The 17822-nt window shown below is 41.4% G+C and overlaps 1 protein-coding gene across 3 annotated transcripts in view; it reads left to right on the forward strand.

Annotated features, from left to right (window-relative positions):
- The window catches only part of NECTIN3 (nectin cell adhesion molecule 3), a 210563-nt gene that overhangs the window by 133933 nt on the left and 58808 nt on the right, over positions 1 to 17822 (forward strand). For 2 of the 3 annotated variants that reach the window (XM_073616097.1, XM_073616095.1), the window contains exon 5: positions 15 to 166. In XM_073616097.1, the coding sequence (XP_073472198.1) occupies positions 15 to 166 (152 nt within the window). Of the gene's footprint in view, positions 1 to 14; positions 167 to 3317; positions 3728 to 17822 lie in introns of those variants that run through there. The other variant, XM_073616098.1, reaches the window with a different exon arrangement.

Raw genomic sequence — 17822 nt, forward strand, 5'->3', positions numbered from 1 at the left:
TTACATTAATACAGGTTAGATGGGGTCTGGCCTGAAGGCTTGTTGTCTGTCAATAATACACTTTATTTCAACTACCCCGTTACTCACAATGTTTCTGGGATATATGTGTGCAGAGTGACCAATGCCCTTGGTCAGAAAAGTGACCAAAAGATCATCACTGTATTGGGTGAGTTGATGTTTTATTATGTTGGCAATATTTATACCCCATATTTATATAGCACATGCATACTTTGCAGCCATTTAGAGAGTGGTTGTGGGAAGAAGCATGGGAGGAATTTTTATAAACTCTAAGAAGATAATGTCATTAGTGGCAGTCAAAGCTTTGAGACATTGCTTTATGTTCCTGTCCGAGCTAGGGCTTCTTCTGATTGACAGTCTAAATTGGGACTCCTGGCAATTAGCGCTTTTTATGTGAACTGTTTGTGTTGAGAGCTGATTCCCACCTTGGCATTCTGGCGCATTGTAGCACTTCATGTATTAACACACGTTAAACTAAGACAGTCTATTTAAATGAATGCCAAAACACTCAAGAAAATGGATATGCACTAATTTTGGCAATGCAGTGCACCACAACGATCAGTAGTAACTTATTGTGCAATACAGTGTACTGCAACTGGTGTGTTAGAGTGCCATTTAAAATGAATGACTCCAACGCATTACACAACACACTGGAAGTTTGTGAGTGGGCGCTGAGTCAGTACAGTATGTAGTTATTCTGAAACTCTGCATGAGGCAACGTCAAACTGAAATACAGATGATTGCTTACAACATAAACAAGAGACTATACAAAATAGGTTTTAAAGGCTTCTACATATATTCACATCTACATTTGTAATCAGTTTGTGCCTTGTTTTTATAATACAACAGGAAGTAAATTAGTTTGTATTTTGGTGGTTTTTGTAGTAATATGCAACTGCACTGGGGTTTAAAATAATGAACCTAAATCAAAAAACAGAATAGTATAGTACTCCCTACTGACCTTATGAAGGTGTTCTGCTCACAGCTCCAGTGAGTACTGCATTGTCTACAAGCCAAAGACCACAATTTACTGCAACGTTTATTTTCTTAAATCACATAAAGAATACAGTGCCTTGAAAAAGTATTCATACCCCTTGAAACTTTCCACATTTTTTAATGTTGAAACCAAAAACGTAAATGTATTTTATTGGGATTTTATGTGATAGACCAACACAAAGTGGCACGTAATTGAAAAGTAGAAGGAAAATTATAATTTTTTTCAAAATTTTTAACAAATTAATATGTGAAAAGTGTGGCATGCATTTTCATATAGCACCCCTGAGTCAGTACTTTGTAGAACCACCTTTCTCTGCAAGTCTTTTTCGGTATGTACCAGCTTTGCACATCTAGAGAGTGACATTTTTGCCCATTCTTCTTTGCAAAATAGCTCATGCTCTGTCAGAATGGATGGAGAGCATCTGTGAACAGCAATTTTCAAGTCTTGCCACAGATTCTCGATTGGATTGAAGTGTGGACTTTGACTGTGCCATTCTAACACATGAATATGCTTTGATTTAAACCATTCCATTGTAGCTCTGGCTGTATGTTTAGGTTCGTTGTCCTGCTGGAAGGTGCACCTCTGCCCCAGTCTCAAGTCTTTTGCAGACTCCAGCAGGGTTTCTTCTAAGATTGCCCTGTATTTGGCTCCATCCATCTTCCCATCAACTCTGACCAGCTTCCCTGTCTCTGCTGAAGAAAAGCATTCCCACAACATGATGCTGCCACCACCATGTTTCACGGTGGGGATGGTGTGTTCAGGGTGATGTGCAGTGTTAGTTTTCTGCCACACATAGCGTTTTGATTTTAGGCCAAAAGGTTCAATCTTGGTCTTATCTAACCAGAGCACCTTCTTCCACATGTTTGCTGTGTTCCCCACATGGCTTCCCGCAAACTGCAAATGGGACTTCTTATGGCTTTCTTTCAACAATGGCTTTCTTCTTGCCCCTCTTCCATAAAGGCCAGATTTGTGGAGTGCACGACTGATTAATGCTCTCCTTGCCCGGCCTGTCAGTTTAGATGGACGCCCATGCCTTGGTAGGTTTGCAGTTGTGCCACACTCTTTCCATTTTCGGATGATAGATTGAACAGTGCTCCATGAGATGTGCAAAGCTTGGGATATTTTTTTATAACCGATCCCTGCTTTAAATGTCTCCACAACTTTATCCCTGACCTGTCTGATGTGTTCCTTAGCCTTCATGATGCTGTTTGTTCACCAAGGTTCTCTAACAAACCTCCGAGGGCTTCACAGAACAGCTGTATTAATACTTAGATTAAATTACACATAGGTGGACTCTATTTCCTATTTAGGTGACTTCTGAAGGCAATTGGTTCCACTAGATTTTAGTTAGGGGTGTCAGAGTAAAGGAGGCTGAATACAAATGCACGCCGCACTTTTCAGATATTTATTTGTAAAAAAGTTTGAAAACCATTTATAATTATCCGCACTTCACAATTATATGCCACTTTTTGTTGGTCTATCACATAAAATCCCAATAAAATACATTTACATTTTTGGTTGTAACATGACAAAATGTGGAAAATATCAAGGGGTATAAATACTTTTTCAAAGCACTGCATATAATTGCAGTGATGCAGATACCAAAATGACATATCCCAAATACAATGTGAATCACAAATTTTACAAGCACAATCTCTGTGCTAATAAACACAAACTTATGTACAAGTCATGACACCACCTTTTGCAATTGTGAATACAATTCAAAAAGAAATCCCACTCAGTCTTTTGTATTCATTGCTTTGCGCTCTACAATTTCAATATCATGCATGTGACTCCTCGTGTGAATCTTCCACCAATCACACCAGACTCTCACCTTGACGTTTATTCTATAAATATTAGGTTAGAATGCACCTTCCGCTTTAAAGGGCATATGGATCCCAGGTGGTCTTTTATGCCTGTCTGCTGAAGTGGTATATTACCCTTTAGCCTTCAGGCTTATCTCGTTTTCCTTGGCCTCTGATTTTGCCTCCACATATACTACAGGTAAAAGTGTGTACACTTCCTACTTAACAATAGAGCTCAGCAACCATGCTTTGGGCAAAAAAACGAAACCTTACTTCTGGGACTGACATGTTGATGTAATTCGCTCCTCCCTAAAGCATTGCATCACGCCCATGTACCTTTCTCAGAGGGTGACGCAACGCATTAGAGCGGAGTGCTTTTATTTATAGTGTGCCAGTGTTGCGCACTGCTCATTGTGAATGTATATTTTTAACTTTTCAAATAAATTTGGTGATTTTGAAGCAGAAAACACTGATTCCTCTTTCTTTTTTCTTCTAAGATTCTGTTGTGGTAAAGGTCAAAGAGTAATAGATAGGAATACATTTTGGTATATGTGGTGGCAACATCAGAAGCCAAGGAACACAAGAAAAGTGTGGAGGGATAAGGAAGAAATACAACTACAACTATCAGACTATGCAACCCAACATATATAAGGGACTGTTGTTTCCCAAACAAATGTGTGTTGCCTTCTTTCTTCTTAAATATTCACCTTCAAAGTTCCAGCATGGTGTTCCCCAAAAAACATATACAAACTATATAATATAGTATATCTAAAACACCATGTAATCAATATCACTTATAATCTTGTGCTCACATATTTGAACACGTGTATACTGTGCATCACCCAGTGCTCTCCACTCGTTTGCATCCACATACACAAATACCTTTACCAAACTAATAATCCTTCCGAACTTTCATCAATTTCCTTCTTCCTTCACTCCACCCAAACCTTCTCCTAATTATTCACTAATCCTCACAAAGTATTAGTCAAAAACGAATATATATATATATATATATATATATATATATATATATATATATATATATATATATATATATATATATATAATATAATTATATATATATATATAATTAATTTAAAAAAATTAAAAAAAAAAATTTTTATATATATATATAATTTTTTTTTTTTTTTTTTCTTTTTAAATTTAATTAAATTTTTTTTTTACTAATACTTTGCGAGGATTGGACAAAATTGTAAAATTTGGGATATGTAATGTTGGTATCTACAGCAATATTGTGAGCAGCAGCAGAAGTTGCTATCTGGTTACAAAGATTGTGCGTGGGTTTGTTCACTTTAATAGTTATCAACTTAAACAACTGCGTTTTTAGGAAATTGGTCAAAGTATGTGTAAATGCTAACAATAAAATGTTTATTTTGCTTTCATTTGGTCTGTTAAAACACTTTTCATAGTATATTTATTATATCTGTTCAACAAGTCCAAAAACAAAAATCTGTTCATCTAGCTAGAAATACTGTGAGCTGATAACCAATTCCTCTACTATTTATTTGTGGACTATAATCAGTTAGCATTGTTCCCTGCCATCTCAGTGGACTACAAAACACTGCCCACTGTTATGGAGAAGAAAGGGTGATGTCATCTATAGCCCTAACACACTCCTTGACCTAGGGTGACAATGCTGTTCAGGATCATTGTCTCCTTAGGACAGGAAGTGAGTTAATGTCAGAGTTCTCAGGTTAAGGCTGGGTTGGCACTAGTGCAAGTTGGATGTTGATTTCCCCCATCCAATTTGCATGACAGGAGATTGTGTCTGGCTCTATATGGAGCCAGTTCACACATCTCAGGAGCGGCTGCAGAGTGCATTGCACAGGGGTACTGTGAGTCTTTGGCTCCGTTTCAGGTCTGAATTCAGGCAAAAATTCCGTCTTGATTCATCCCTGAAACGTAGAAAAGGGACACATCGGACCTTTGTTGTCAGCTGCATTCGTGTTTAGTGTAAACCCAGCTAAAATATAGGGGGAAAAGTGTGGAAAAAAACTAAGCCAACCACCACATGGTAAGCTGCAATACTATCAACTTTTGTACTTGAGTTTAAATACCTTTTTTAATTTTGTTCTGAAATTGATGTGATTGTTTTTATACTATACAATTTACATTTTTCCACTATTAACAATTTTTCGTTTCACCCCTGAAAAAGGATAAATGGGTGGGTGTAAGGGGGTTTACTGAATTTGTATGTGGTAATGGAACACTTTATAGTGAATTCTTGCAAATAGGGCATTCCTTCACATTGCTCTATTGTATATCTCAATGTTTTTGACTTTAAAGTACTGGTTATCAGTCACTAATTTAGCTCAAATTTATCAGCACATTCTGCTACACTGCAGTTTAAACAGTCTAAGTTTTTGGGGCTTACAGGTATACACTGGCAACTTCAGAATGAGCATGTCCAACATCTGACTGATATTTTGGTTAAGTGAGTGATTAGCTAACTCTCTTACCACGATGGGCAACAAAATACCAGTCATTTTACTTCATAGAAACTATAAATTGGATAACAAATCTCTCAAGTTTTGCAAAATGAACAAGTAACAGAAAGAGAAATGCAAAATCTGACCCCCCGCCCTTCTGATTTCTTATTGCCACTTCTTGTCTTGTGTGGGTCCCTTAAGGCAGTGGTCATCAACCCTGTCCTCAGGGCCCACTAACAGGTTTTATGTATTACCTTGGAGAGATGCAGACTAAAATACTGCAATCACAGAGCAGCAAATGATAACACCTGTGATGTACGGTATTTCAGTTATCTTGCAAACCTAGCCTGGTAGTGGGCCATGAGGACAGGGTTGATGACCACTGCCTTAGGGGACAGGGCAGTATAAAATATAATAGTAGTTGAATAAGTGGTAGTGGAGTTAAGCCAGCACCATTCCATCTGTTTTCTTACCATCATTAGGTGTCAGCTTTGTTCAGGTGTCCCTTGGCTCACTCTCAAGCTCCTTCGCAAATACCAACTTTTTATACAGCTGCGACCATGGAACAGTTCCTGGACCTGGTGATCAGTTGCTCAAGCTTTGAGCAGTGACACAGTACAAACCTGGTGCTTGAGGTTTCTAAGAAGGGAGTAGTTTGATTTAAGGTTAACACTTCCCCTTTTATAGTGTCCCTAGTATCCAGGAGGGACTTTAGTTTGGAAGTGCCAGTCTTAAAATTGACTTTTTTTTTTTTTTTTACACACTATGACATTATTGCTATGGTTTTCTAGCTAGCGCCTTGCTATCCATGCCTTAACAGATTGTCCTAACAGCATTATGAGAACTAGGACTTCAGCTATTTTAACTATTTAAAAAAAATGCTTGTGTGTTTAATGCACTGGTCATTGTGTGGCTGGAGAAAGATACAGTCTGGAATTGTTCCCAGTAGAGGGGGACGTAAAATGAGATTATCTTTAATGCACTCTCAGTTGTAATTAAAATAGCATTTAATTCTGAGATAAAATTAGAACACTGGTCCATGAATAAATGTGAATATGTCACTGTCTCCTGAAAGTCTCAATTATTTAGCAGTATATTCATGGCATGCTTGTAATATAATCTCTCATGCTTCCCTTGTAACATTAGAAGGATTACATTATAACCTAGCCTCTCTGTCAGTATCCATTTCCCTTATTCTAGTCCACTCTTAACCTATTTAATTGCACATTTTGTTGAGCTTTAACATATAATATTCTTCTGACTGTATCTGTAGGTAAGATTTTCAATGCTATGATTAGATAAAAAAACGAAATACATGTTTTAGTATTCAGGTCTTTTATATGTGCTTTGACACAATTAGGAGCCTATAAATAAAAAAAATTGCATAGCCATTCATCCAGTGAAGCTGCATGTACATTTGTTCAGTGTGAATTGGGCAAAAATGGTGGTCAAGTCGACCATAGATGGATCGAATCTCTGCTAGTTTAGCAAGGACCGGCTGAGATTCGATCCATCTGTGGGCAGGCAGGTTGTACAGAAGTTGATTGATTGATTGACTTCAGTACAACCAGCCTGTCAGATTTTTTGCATGCGAATACAGCCGAAGGCGATAGCCTCCAGCATTTAACATGTTCCTCTGGCAGGGAAGGCTCCCTGCTGGCAGATTATAATAGTGCTGTGGGAGGGATTGATGGGGAAATCCAGCAATTTTCTTCCTAAAACCCGTAGTTGCAAGAAAAATATTGCATCATCTATGGCTTGCCCTACATTTATTTGCTAATGCCCTCTAGCATTCGCTAAAATTCTTACATTGTATCTCTTGTCACAAAGTATGTATTTCCTCTTCTCCTTTACTCCATCTAGTGGTCATAATGTGGTATTTTACTAATGCAAATAATAAAAGAACATTAATTCAGAGAGAAATTAGCCCAAATGGCTCTTTTCAATTCACACAGAATGAATGCAGATTTTCAGATTTACTGGATGAATGTAAATCTTCAAATTTTTTTTATAAATAGACTGTTTATTCTATACAATAGAGCTGCACGATTCTGGCTAAAATGAGAATCACAATTTTTTTTTTGCTTAGAAGATCGATCACGATTCTCGTGGCGTAACATCATCTTTCACATTAAAACAAAAAAAATTGGCCCAACTGTTTCGTTTTTTTTTTTTTTTTTTTTTATTCATTGAAGTGTATTATTTCCCAAAAAATTGCGTTTGGAAGACCGCTGGGCAAATACAGTGTGACATAAAATATTGCAGCAATTGACATTTTATTCCCTAGGGTCTCTGCTAAAATATATATAATGTTTGGGGGTTCCAAGTAATTTTCTAGCAAAAAATAATGATTTTAACTTAAGAAACAAGTGTCAGAAAAAGATTTAAGTAGTTAAACTTCCTGCATTTACAGGTTGTTAAAAACTTGGCAGACTGCCTGGATTTTTTCTTTAAACACAAGTTTATCCCTTTGATCTAAGAAGGAAGAGTTGGTTACAATGTTTTCTTTTGACAGCTGAGTGAGCAGATAAGTCTCTCCACTTGTTATATGAAAGAATCAGCAAACTCTGCAATAGAGATAGTCAGGGGGGTTGAATCGAGATCACGATTTTTTTAACGATTAATTGTGCAGCTCTCCTATACAAAGTTATTCTTATATATTTTTAAAGCGATATTAACCACTTAAGGACTGAGCCTCTTTCTGAGATTTTGTTGTTTACAAGTTAAAAACAGTTTTGTTTTTTTTGCTGGAAAATTACTTAGAACCCCCAAACATCTTAATTTTTTTTTCTAACACCCTAGAGAATAAAATGGTGGTCGTTGCAATACTTTGTCACACCGTATTTGCGCAGCGGTCTTACAGGCACACTTTTTTAGAAAATTTTTTTAATTAAAAAATATGACAACAGTAGTTAGCCCAGTTTTTTTAATATTGTGAAAGATCTGGTTACACCGCGTAAATTGATACCCAACATGTTACGCCTTAAAATTCGTGGAATGGCGACAAACTTTTACCCTTAAAATATGCGTTCGCTTCTGCACGTGAGCTTAGCAGGACGGGCCCATTTAAACATTTTTAATTTTTGTTTCTTCTTTATCTTACCTTTTCATTTTTTATTTTTTACACTGTTCTTTTAAAAAAAAAAAAAAGTGTCACTTTTATTCCTATTACAAGGAATTTAAACACCCCTTGTAATAGAAAAAAACATGACAGGACCTCTTAAATATGAGATCTAGGGTCAAAAAAGACCTCAGATCTCATATTTTACACTAAAATGCAATTAAAAAAAGGAAAAAAAAAATGGTATGGAAATGGGTGGGGATCATCTTCCCCTCACTCGTCTCCATCCCCAGCAAGCAGAAGGACCCGATCGCCTCCACCCTTGCTGACTGCTCCAGTAAGTGGCGGAAGTCACGGGGGGCCCCTTTCCCGCCACCGATAAAAGCGATCTTGCGGCGAATCCGCCGCAGAGACCACTATTATCAGAAACCGGACTGCCGGCCGAAGATGAGGATACCAGGGTTATGGCAGCTAGCTACTGCCATAACAAAGATATCCCTCTTTAAATTTAAGACGTATATCGGCGTGCAGCGGTCCGGAAGTGGTTATACTCAAAGACAAACATTTATTATATTGTAGCTTACCAGTTCAGATGTGATGCTGCATTAGTGTTCTTTTCATAGAGTGATATGATCAGTATGTTGTAGTTCAACAGACTGTAGCAGTTACAGGGATGAGACAAACAATTTAACACTGACAGGGGTGCTTAGAATGGTCAGTTTTGCTTATGTAAAACCTTTATCTAAAAAAAAAAAAAACTGTTTACTGTAACTGCTTATAAAGTTTTAGCTGGAGTTCAACTTGTTAGCATATTTAAAGCTTTAAAGCTGCTAGTCTATATAACTCCCCCCCCCCCCCCCCCCAGATTAACAGTGCTGCTGCCAAATGTGCCCCCTGTTCTCTTTCATCCAGAGTGGAGGTACTCCTAATACAGGAGGTGTGTTACTGGCCAGATCACCATGTGAAAAACAAAGTGGCAAAAGCGTAAAAGAAAATGTATGCAGCCACCATGTCTAATGATTGATAAGCTGCAATATATTACATTTTTGGTTTTGGGTTTATTAAAACTTTAAAGTTATACAGCAAAAATTAGAAATGAGGATGAAATGCGTGCACTATGCAAATTTAAAATGGGCAGTTTGTCAAACTATATACCATTTCTACTATTTCAGTTGAAAAAGGGCCGATTAGGTGACTGTTCTGTCCATATGCTAATTGTTTTTGGTTATTTTGATAGCTTTTTGTTCTTAGATAAAATGTTGCTTATTGGATTTCTTTACCGTGGTATTTCATCCTACTACTATTTTTTTCTGCTGTGAAATCTAAAACATATTCGTAAAACTAATTTTGTTGTCATTTTTTGTAAATGACATGCTATTTAAGCTAACCTATGTCACTTTATGTTGTTTATATTTACATTTTAACTAATTACCTCCTGATATTCTTATGTTTGATAATGATAATGGCTGCAAAGTATAAGAACCTAAGTATATGAGTGCACAGATCAGATGCATGGTACCCAGGCTTTTTCTTAAAGTGATATTAAAGCCACCTAGAAAAAATAAATGTAGCTGTACGCCTTATGTCACATTGCTTCCAGTCCCCAGTTTTGTGCAATCTTTACAACATTAACATCCTATGAAAGTTTCCTTTTGTTGAGTTTCCACCTCTTGGGTGTCAAAGTGGCTCTCTGCCACCCCAATGTGAACGCTCCCTCCCCCTGGTGTCTTGTTTGAGTTGCAAGCAAATATTTGATATCCTGTTGTTCAGGTCTGTTAAGCTGGCCATACATGGATCAAAGTTTGGCCACTTCAGCAGGCATTGGTCAAAGTTCGATCCATATATAGGCAGGCTGGATGTACAGAAACTGATCTACCAATCTACCTCTGTACATCCACCCTGTTGGGTTTTTCCTGATCAAACCATGCCTCTATCGCTGGCAGCACTGATCAGTGTATTTTGAAGGTGGGGATGTTTCCTTGCTGTCAGAATAAAAATAACCCAGCGGGATGGATTCGAGATTTATGTGTGGATATGAGATTCAAGTATTTTTTTATTTATTTTTTTTTTAATCCGCTGGTTGAAAAAAAAAAATAATGTATGGGCTGACTTTCTGAGTAGGTTTGGGCATGCAACCTAACCTGCTGGTTGCAAATTGTAAATATGAAAAATTTCAAGAGAACAATTTATATTTAATTGACTAAAAGAGAAATAAGTTCAGATTACAAATGTTATGTTAAGCACATTCCACAGGGGTTACTATTGAGGTCTTTGCTGTAAACCCCTTCAAAGATGCAGCAGCAGGGCTTATTCTACTGCACCACACCTGAAACACACCAAATGTGCAGATGTGAACTAGACCTAAATCTGGCAACATTGTGGAATATTATGGGTTTTAAGCAGTAGAAATTCACTACCTCTTTTAAGCTTGTACAGGTGAATGAACACACATGATTTACTATGTATTCAAATTTAGAAAGTTCATATGGAAACACCTTGTAAACCTTCTGTAGTATTGGACAGTAATATAAAAGAAAATGTATGCAAAACATTATACCTCCCTTAAAATTTCTAATATAAAAAAAGCTTGCCGTATTTGGTTAACCAATGGCAGCTTATTGTGGGAACAGGTCACATTGAAAACAGTTTTTTTTTCTCTAGTCATCTTCCAGGACGGCATAACCTGAGAGATGACTGGTCCACCTGACAGGAAACACAATCAACATACAAGGTTAAAAGGCCCCTCCCTTCCCCCTGCACCTCAGTTCTTGATTGTGTTTCCCGGCAGCGAAACGTTTGTTGTTTTTTCTCAGACCTGAAACTAGGAGCGGATGGTCCCCCCCCTGAGGGCTGGACGCCAAAGCCGGGGAGGGTGGCGGGTCCAGCCATGGCCCTGTCCTTCTCAGGGGGTCCCCCCAATGGCCGGGGGAGAGAGTCTTCCCCGGCAAGGAGTCTCCCGGGTACAGAGGGGTAGCCCGGAACTCCTGTGAGCACATACCTCATGCTTTTTCCTTCCACCCAGTCAGGTACGGAGGTGATGAAGGAACTGGAGCTCAGGCTGGTGTCTAGGCCACAGAGGGGGTAGAGGACGCCAGCCAGGTCGGTACCTTGGTGCCTTGTAGGGCTGGTGGAGGTCCTGGACTTCATAGGGAATGCTGAAGCTCCTGTGTTTGGAGCAGGCTTCCCAGGGTGGAGTAAGATGGCGGCATTTCCGGTTCCGGGCGCTGTAACTTCCGACTTCCGGTCTATGCCAAAATGGCGGATTCAGACACTAGAGGCCAAAATCCTCCCTCAGACAGTGGCTCTCCAACAAAATGGCGCCGATCATCGGTGTATAGGAGAAGACACTCAGCGCTCCAGGGAAAAGCAGGAGGCCTCACGATACTCCTCTCTTGAGGTCGGAAAACCTCACAAAGCAGCAGATATGGATGGAGAGGAGGTAACAGCTGCAACCTTAGCCCAGGAAGAGGCCAGTGGTGGTGAGTCCTCTTCCGTTTTTTTGTGGTGAAGTAAGAGGGGTCTTACCTACACCATAGGGGGGGGAGTGAGAGAGAGAGAGACACAGACAGAAAGTCTTAGGAAACTGGTTAAAGTTTGGACTTTGTCTTTTTTGTCTCCCTAGATCCTGGCAGCTCTGCTCAAGGGGCTCACAAGATGAAGGGCAAAAATCCCCCCCCTCCCAGGTCAAAAAGATGTGGGAATTGCAATGATAAGCTCCCACAGGACCATGGGAAACCTTTTTGCTATAGGTGCATACAAAAACTGTCTAGTAAGGAAACCTCACAGGTTATGAGGGACTTCCTTGCGGTACAGTCGGAGATGCTTTCTACCCTCCAGTCTATTAAGACTGCTATAGCACCTAAAGCGGAGGATAGAGAAATCCTGTCCTCTAGAGAAGGCACTTCCTCTCAGGGAGGTTTTTCAAACGGGGTCAGAAAACCTTGCAAGGACCCCCTTCCTCTGTCACTTCAGGAGTTGAGGAGTTTGAGGACCCAGAGGAGTCAGAGGAGGACTCATTAGAGGAAGGTGTAGACACAGACGCTGACAGCCAGGATAGTGACAGTCCTAGAGCTAGTAGCCACCTCTTTCCCGTGGAAGACATGGGGCAGTTACTTAGGGCGATCTATGCCTCTGAGGATATCCCAGAACCTCTGGTTCAGGCGTCGGCCCGGGACAAGATGTACAGGGGTTTGGGAAAGCCTCAGTCCAGGGTGTTCCCAGTTCATCAGGCTCTAAAGGAGGTGATTTTGAGAGAGTGGAAAGACCCGGAAAGAAAGGTTCTTAGACTCAAAACTTGGAAGAGAAGGTTTCCTTTTGGGGAGGAAGAAGAGCAGAAATTCTTTAAAACCCCTAAGTTGGACGCAGCCCTGTCGCAGGTTTTTAAAAAATCTGACTTGTCTTTTGAGGATTCGGGGAACCTAAAAGACCAAATGGACAGAAGGGCGGAGGCGCTTTTGCGCAGAGCATGGGATTCCAATGCGGCTGCCATGGCTCCTGCTTTGGCATCAGCATGCGTGGCAAGAAACGTGGACGCATTGGTTAGGCAGACTTTCTAACCATGTTTCTAAAGGCAGTGATTCCAAAGAAATCACAGACTCCTTAGAAATAATAGGTAAGGCTGTGGCATATTTGGCAGATGCGGCTGTGGAGTCTGTCAGGAACACAGCCAAATCTGCGGCCCTCCTTAACTCCGCAAGAAGGGCAGTCTGGGTCAAATCATGGGAAGGGGACCATATGTCTAGATCAAGGCTATGTGGTTTGCCCTTTGAAGGTTCACAACTCTTTGGACCTGGCCTGGATCAGGTGCTGTCAAGGTCAGCAGAAAAGGGAAAAAAGTTCCCGGTCAAAGCTAAAGGAGCAAGGGGCAGGAAGTTTTTTCGTCCCTCCGTTAACCAGGGTCAATTCAAAGGAAGAAAGGATGCGAATAGGAGGTGGGGAAAGGGAAAGAGCGCACAAAAAGGTAGTCTGCTCTTTTCTGGACCTAAAGACGCCACCAAGCAGTCTAAGTGACGCCAGCATCAGGGTAGGGGGGAGATTGTCCCACTTTGTCCCTCAGTGGAAGAGAATCTCCGAAAGCCCCTATATCTTGCAGATTGTAACAGAGGGATATCGTTTGGAGTTTCTGTCCCCTCCCCCTCAAAACTTTTTTCTGACCCGTCTCCCCAAGGAAACTTCAAAAGCTGCAGGGCTGTTGGACAGCTTGCAGGGATTGGTGTTCCAGGAGGTGATCATCCCCGTTCCACCGGAAGAGCTTTACCAAGGGTTTTATTCCCATGTATTTGTCGTTCAAAAACCGTCAGGGAAATTTCGCCTGATATTAAATCTCAGGAAGTTGAACAGGTTTTTGCGACAAAAGAGCTTCCGGATGGAGAGTATATACACGGTGCGCAGGCACCTATTAAGATGTGCGTTCTTAGCCACGATAGATCTAAGGGATGCTTACCTTCATATCCCGATCACCAGGGAACACCAGTCCCTGCTGAGATTCGCAGTCCTTACGAGCGAAGGGATTCAGCATTGGCAATTCCGAGCTCTTCCCTTTGGATTAGCTGCAAGCCCAAGGATCTTCACAAAGGTCCTGGCAGAGGTTGTAGCTTACCTACACCTACAGGGGGTGTCCCTTATACCCTACCTAGACGACCTTTTGGTATACGGGCAATCCCTAGAGCAGGTGGAGATAGACGTAGGCAGAGTGATTTTCACTCTGGAGTCCTTGGGCTGGATAGTAAACAGAGAGAAATCTTCTCTGGCACCGTCCCAAATAAAAGTGTTCCTGGGATATCTGGTGGATACAGAGGTTCAGAAACTGTTTCTTCCAGAGGAAAATCGATTAAAGGTGGTTACAGCAGTATCCTCTTTAAAAGAAACCAGGGAGTGCTCTCGCAGGCATATCATGAGGGTCCTAGGTCTAATGACCTCGTGTATTCCAGCGGTTCCTTGGGCTCAGCTCCACTCCAGGGAGCTGCAGTTCTTCCTTTTGTCCTCCTGGGACAAAAGGAGAGAGTCATTGGATGCAAGGGTGTCTATTCCAACAAGAGTAAGGACCTCCCTAGATTGGTGGCTGGATCAGGACAAGCTCAGGGTGGGCTTACCCTGGGACCAGTGGAATCCCACAAGAATCACTACCGATGCAAGCGCTTGGGGTTGGGGCGCTCACCTGGGGGACATCCAGGCACAGGGGGCCTGGACGCCTTCTCAGGCAGGGGCATCCTCCAACCACAGAGAACTCTTGGCGGTGGGCCAGGCGTTAGTATCCTTTGGAGACAGGATTCAGGGCTTGGAGATCCAAGTCCTGTCAGACAATGTGACAACGGTCTCTTACCTGAATCGTCAGGGGGGCACCAGATCCAGGAAACTACTGAGTCTAGTCCTGAACATCCTAAACTGGGCCGAAGAGAATCTTCAGTCCATATCGGCGGTTCACATAAGAGGAACCGCCAATGTGGTAGCAGACTTCTTAAGCCGGCAACCCATCCTTCAAGGGGAATGGGAGTTAAATCAGGAGGTCTTTCTCCAGATAAGTCAGATGTTCGGGACTCCGGATATAGATCTTTTTGCCCACAGAGGGAACAAAAAAGTGGATCGTTTTTTCTCTCTCAACAGAGAAGGGGGATCCCAGGGAGTGGACGCTCTGTCTCAGGACTGAGACTTCCATCTAGCATACGCTTTTCCCCCACTAGTCTTAATACCACGGGTCTTACAAAAATTGGCCTGCTCAGATTGCGGACTGATCCTTATAGCCCCATGGTGGCCAAAAAGGACCTGGTTTGCCACTCTGAAAAAGTGGTCAATTTCTCCTCCGCTCCGTCTTCCAATCAGACGAGATCTTCTCCTACAGGGGCCAGTCCTCCACCCCGACCCGGGATTCCTCAAACTGACGGCGTGGTTCTTGAGGAGGAGATCCTTAGGGGTAAGGGGTGCTCTGATAGGGTAATTGAGACCCTCTTGGGCAGCAGGAAGCTGGTCACCAGGAGGATCTACTCCAAGGTGTGGAATTGCTTCTCACAGTGGTGCCGTGATAAGGAGGTGTCTTACCCTTCAGTACCAGTGGTACTGGAATTTTTGCAAGCAGGGGTGGATCAGGGGATTTCCCCGAACACCTTGAGAATACAGATAGCAGCGTTATCTGTATTTTTGGATCAGAGGCTCGCACTAGAACCTCTGATTAAGAGATTTCTTCTGGCAAGGGAGAGGGTAACCCCTGTCAGAATGAATGTATTTCCTCCATGGAATTTATCTCTGGTTTTGGAGGCGCTGACGAAAGCGCCCTTCGAACCAGCGCAAGAGATTTCAGTTAAGTTTTTGACTCTTAAGTTAGCGTTTCTGTTGGCCATAACCACGGCCAGAAGGGGGAGCGACCTACAGGCCCTGTCAGTTAAGGAGCCTTTTCTGTTGATTCTGGAGGATAGAGTGGTTCTTAGACAGGACCCACTATATCTTCCCAAGGTCGCATCTAAGTTTAATAGATCTCAGGAGATCACTTTACCCTCCTTCTGTGATAATCCTAAAAATGAGAAGGAGAGGAAATTTAATTTATTAGATGTCAGGAAATGTTTATTGACATATCTAGATAGAGTAAAGGACTACAGAAAGTCGAATCATCTTTTAGTTTTATTTAGCGGCCCTAGAAAGGGAGGGCAGGCGTCTAAATCTACTGTGGCTAGGTGGATTAGGCAGACAATAACATTGGCCTATGAGCAGACCGGTTCCCCAGTACCAGGAAACCTTAAGGCCCATTCAACAAGATCCTTGGCGGCCTCTTGGGCAGAGAGAGCTGGGGCCTCGATAGAACAGGTCTGTCGCACAGCCACTTGGGCGAAGCAGGATACCTTTTTGAAACACTATAGAGTGGAACTGCTGTCGCCCCAGGATCTGACATTTGGAAGGAAGGTGCTACAAGCGGTGGTCCCGCCCTGAGGTAGGCCTTGAACTCCTTGTCCATCCTCTTAGGTTATGCCGTCCTGGAAGATGACTAGAGAAAATTGACAGTTACTTACCGATAACTGTTTTTCTAGGATATCTTCCAGGACGGCAGGCCTACTTCCCACCCATGTTTTAATATAAGTACTACGGGAAGAGTTTCTCTCTGTCACCCGGATAACCTATTACTTTGGGAGAACTGAGGTGCAGGGGGAAGGGAGGGGCCTTTTAACCTTGTATGTTGATTGTGTTTCCTGTCAGGTGGACCAGTCATCTCTCAGGTTATGCTTCCTGGAAGATATCCTAGAAAAACAGTTATCGGTAAGTAACTGTCAATTTTTTCAGAGAATAACACTATTTTTATTTTTAAACAAGTAAATACACATAAAACAGTTGTTTTTAAGGGGCCTTTGCACAGTGTAGCAGTAAAAAGTTAAATCTATATGTGCAGGGAGCCTGGGACTACTGTAATGCCACGTACACACGAGCGGAATGTCCGACAGAAAAAGTATTTTTTTTAGAAAATTCTGACGGACCTAGAAATGGAACATGTTCTAAATATTTTCGACAGAACCAATTCCTATCGGGAAAACCGCTCGTCTGTATGCTGTTCCGACAGACCAAAAACGGTGCATGCTCTGAGGCAAGTACGAGACAGAAGCTATTGGCTACTGGCTATTGCACTTCCTTTTTCCAGTCCAGTCATATGTGCTGTACGTCACCTCGTTCTGGACGGTCGGACTTTGGTTTGACCGTGTGTAGGCAAGACCGCTTGAATGGCATTCCGTTGGAGTTCCGTCGGAGAAACCTTTGGAGTTTATTCCGATGGCAAAACCAGTCGTATACATGGCATAAGAGTCCTAAACAGCAGTTTCATAGAAATTCTCTTTAAAATTTTGTGTTTGGGACTATTATAACAAGTAAAATGCATAACAAAGTTTTTGACCTCAGTGTTAGCCAAATAATCCACTTTTAAATAAAGTGGCTGTTTTATCACACATTATTTAAGCCGGCCATAGACCTTTCAGTCTCTGCTGAACCGGCCAAGATTCAAACCATGTATGGGCAGGACGATTATATCCAAGCCGGCCATAGACCGTTCAGGCCCTGCTGAACTGGCCAAGATTTAAACCATGTATGGGCAGGATGATTGTATCCAAGTTAATCAATCAACCAGCCTATCAGATTTTGCATGCAATTATTGCAAGTGGCTATAGCCCCTAGCAATAATCATTGTATTCTCCTGACAGGGACGACTCTCCCTGCCGGGAGAACACAATAGTTCTGCGGGAGGGATTTCCCCATCAACACTGACTGTGTTAATGGGGGAACGAGTGATTTTCTTTTCTGCAACCTGCGGTTGCTGGAAAGAAAATCACATCATCTATGGCTGGCTTTACATGTGAAGGAACTTTTTTGTTTGCTTTCATATGAAATAAGCTAGTTTACATAATTTCACACTCTTCTAATCTAATTTGTTGGAGTTGTTGGTGTTTAATTTTCATTGGCAATGACCCCAAAACATGTAAAACTGTAATGTCATGTGAATATTATGATAAAGTAGTTTTTAG

Source organism: Aquarana catesbeiana, linkage group LG02 (assembly GCF_042186555.1).
Source record: "Aquarana catesbeiana isolate 2022-GZ linkage group LG02, ASM4218655v1, whole genome shotgun sequence".
Lineage (NCBI taxonomy): Eukaryota > Metazoa > Chordata > Amphibia > Anura > Ranidae > Aquarana > Aquarana catesbeiana.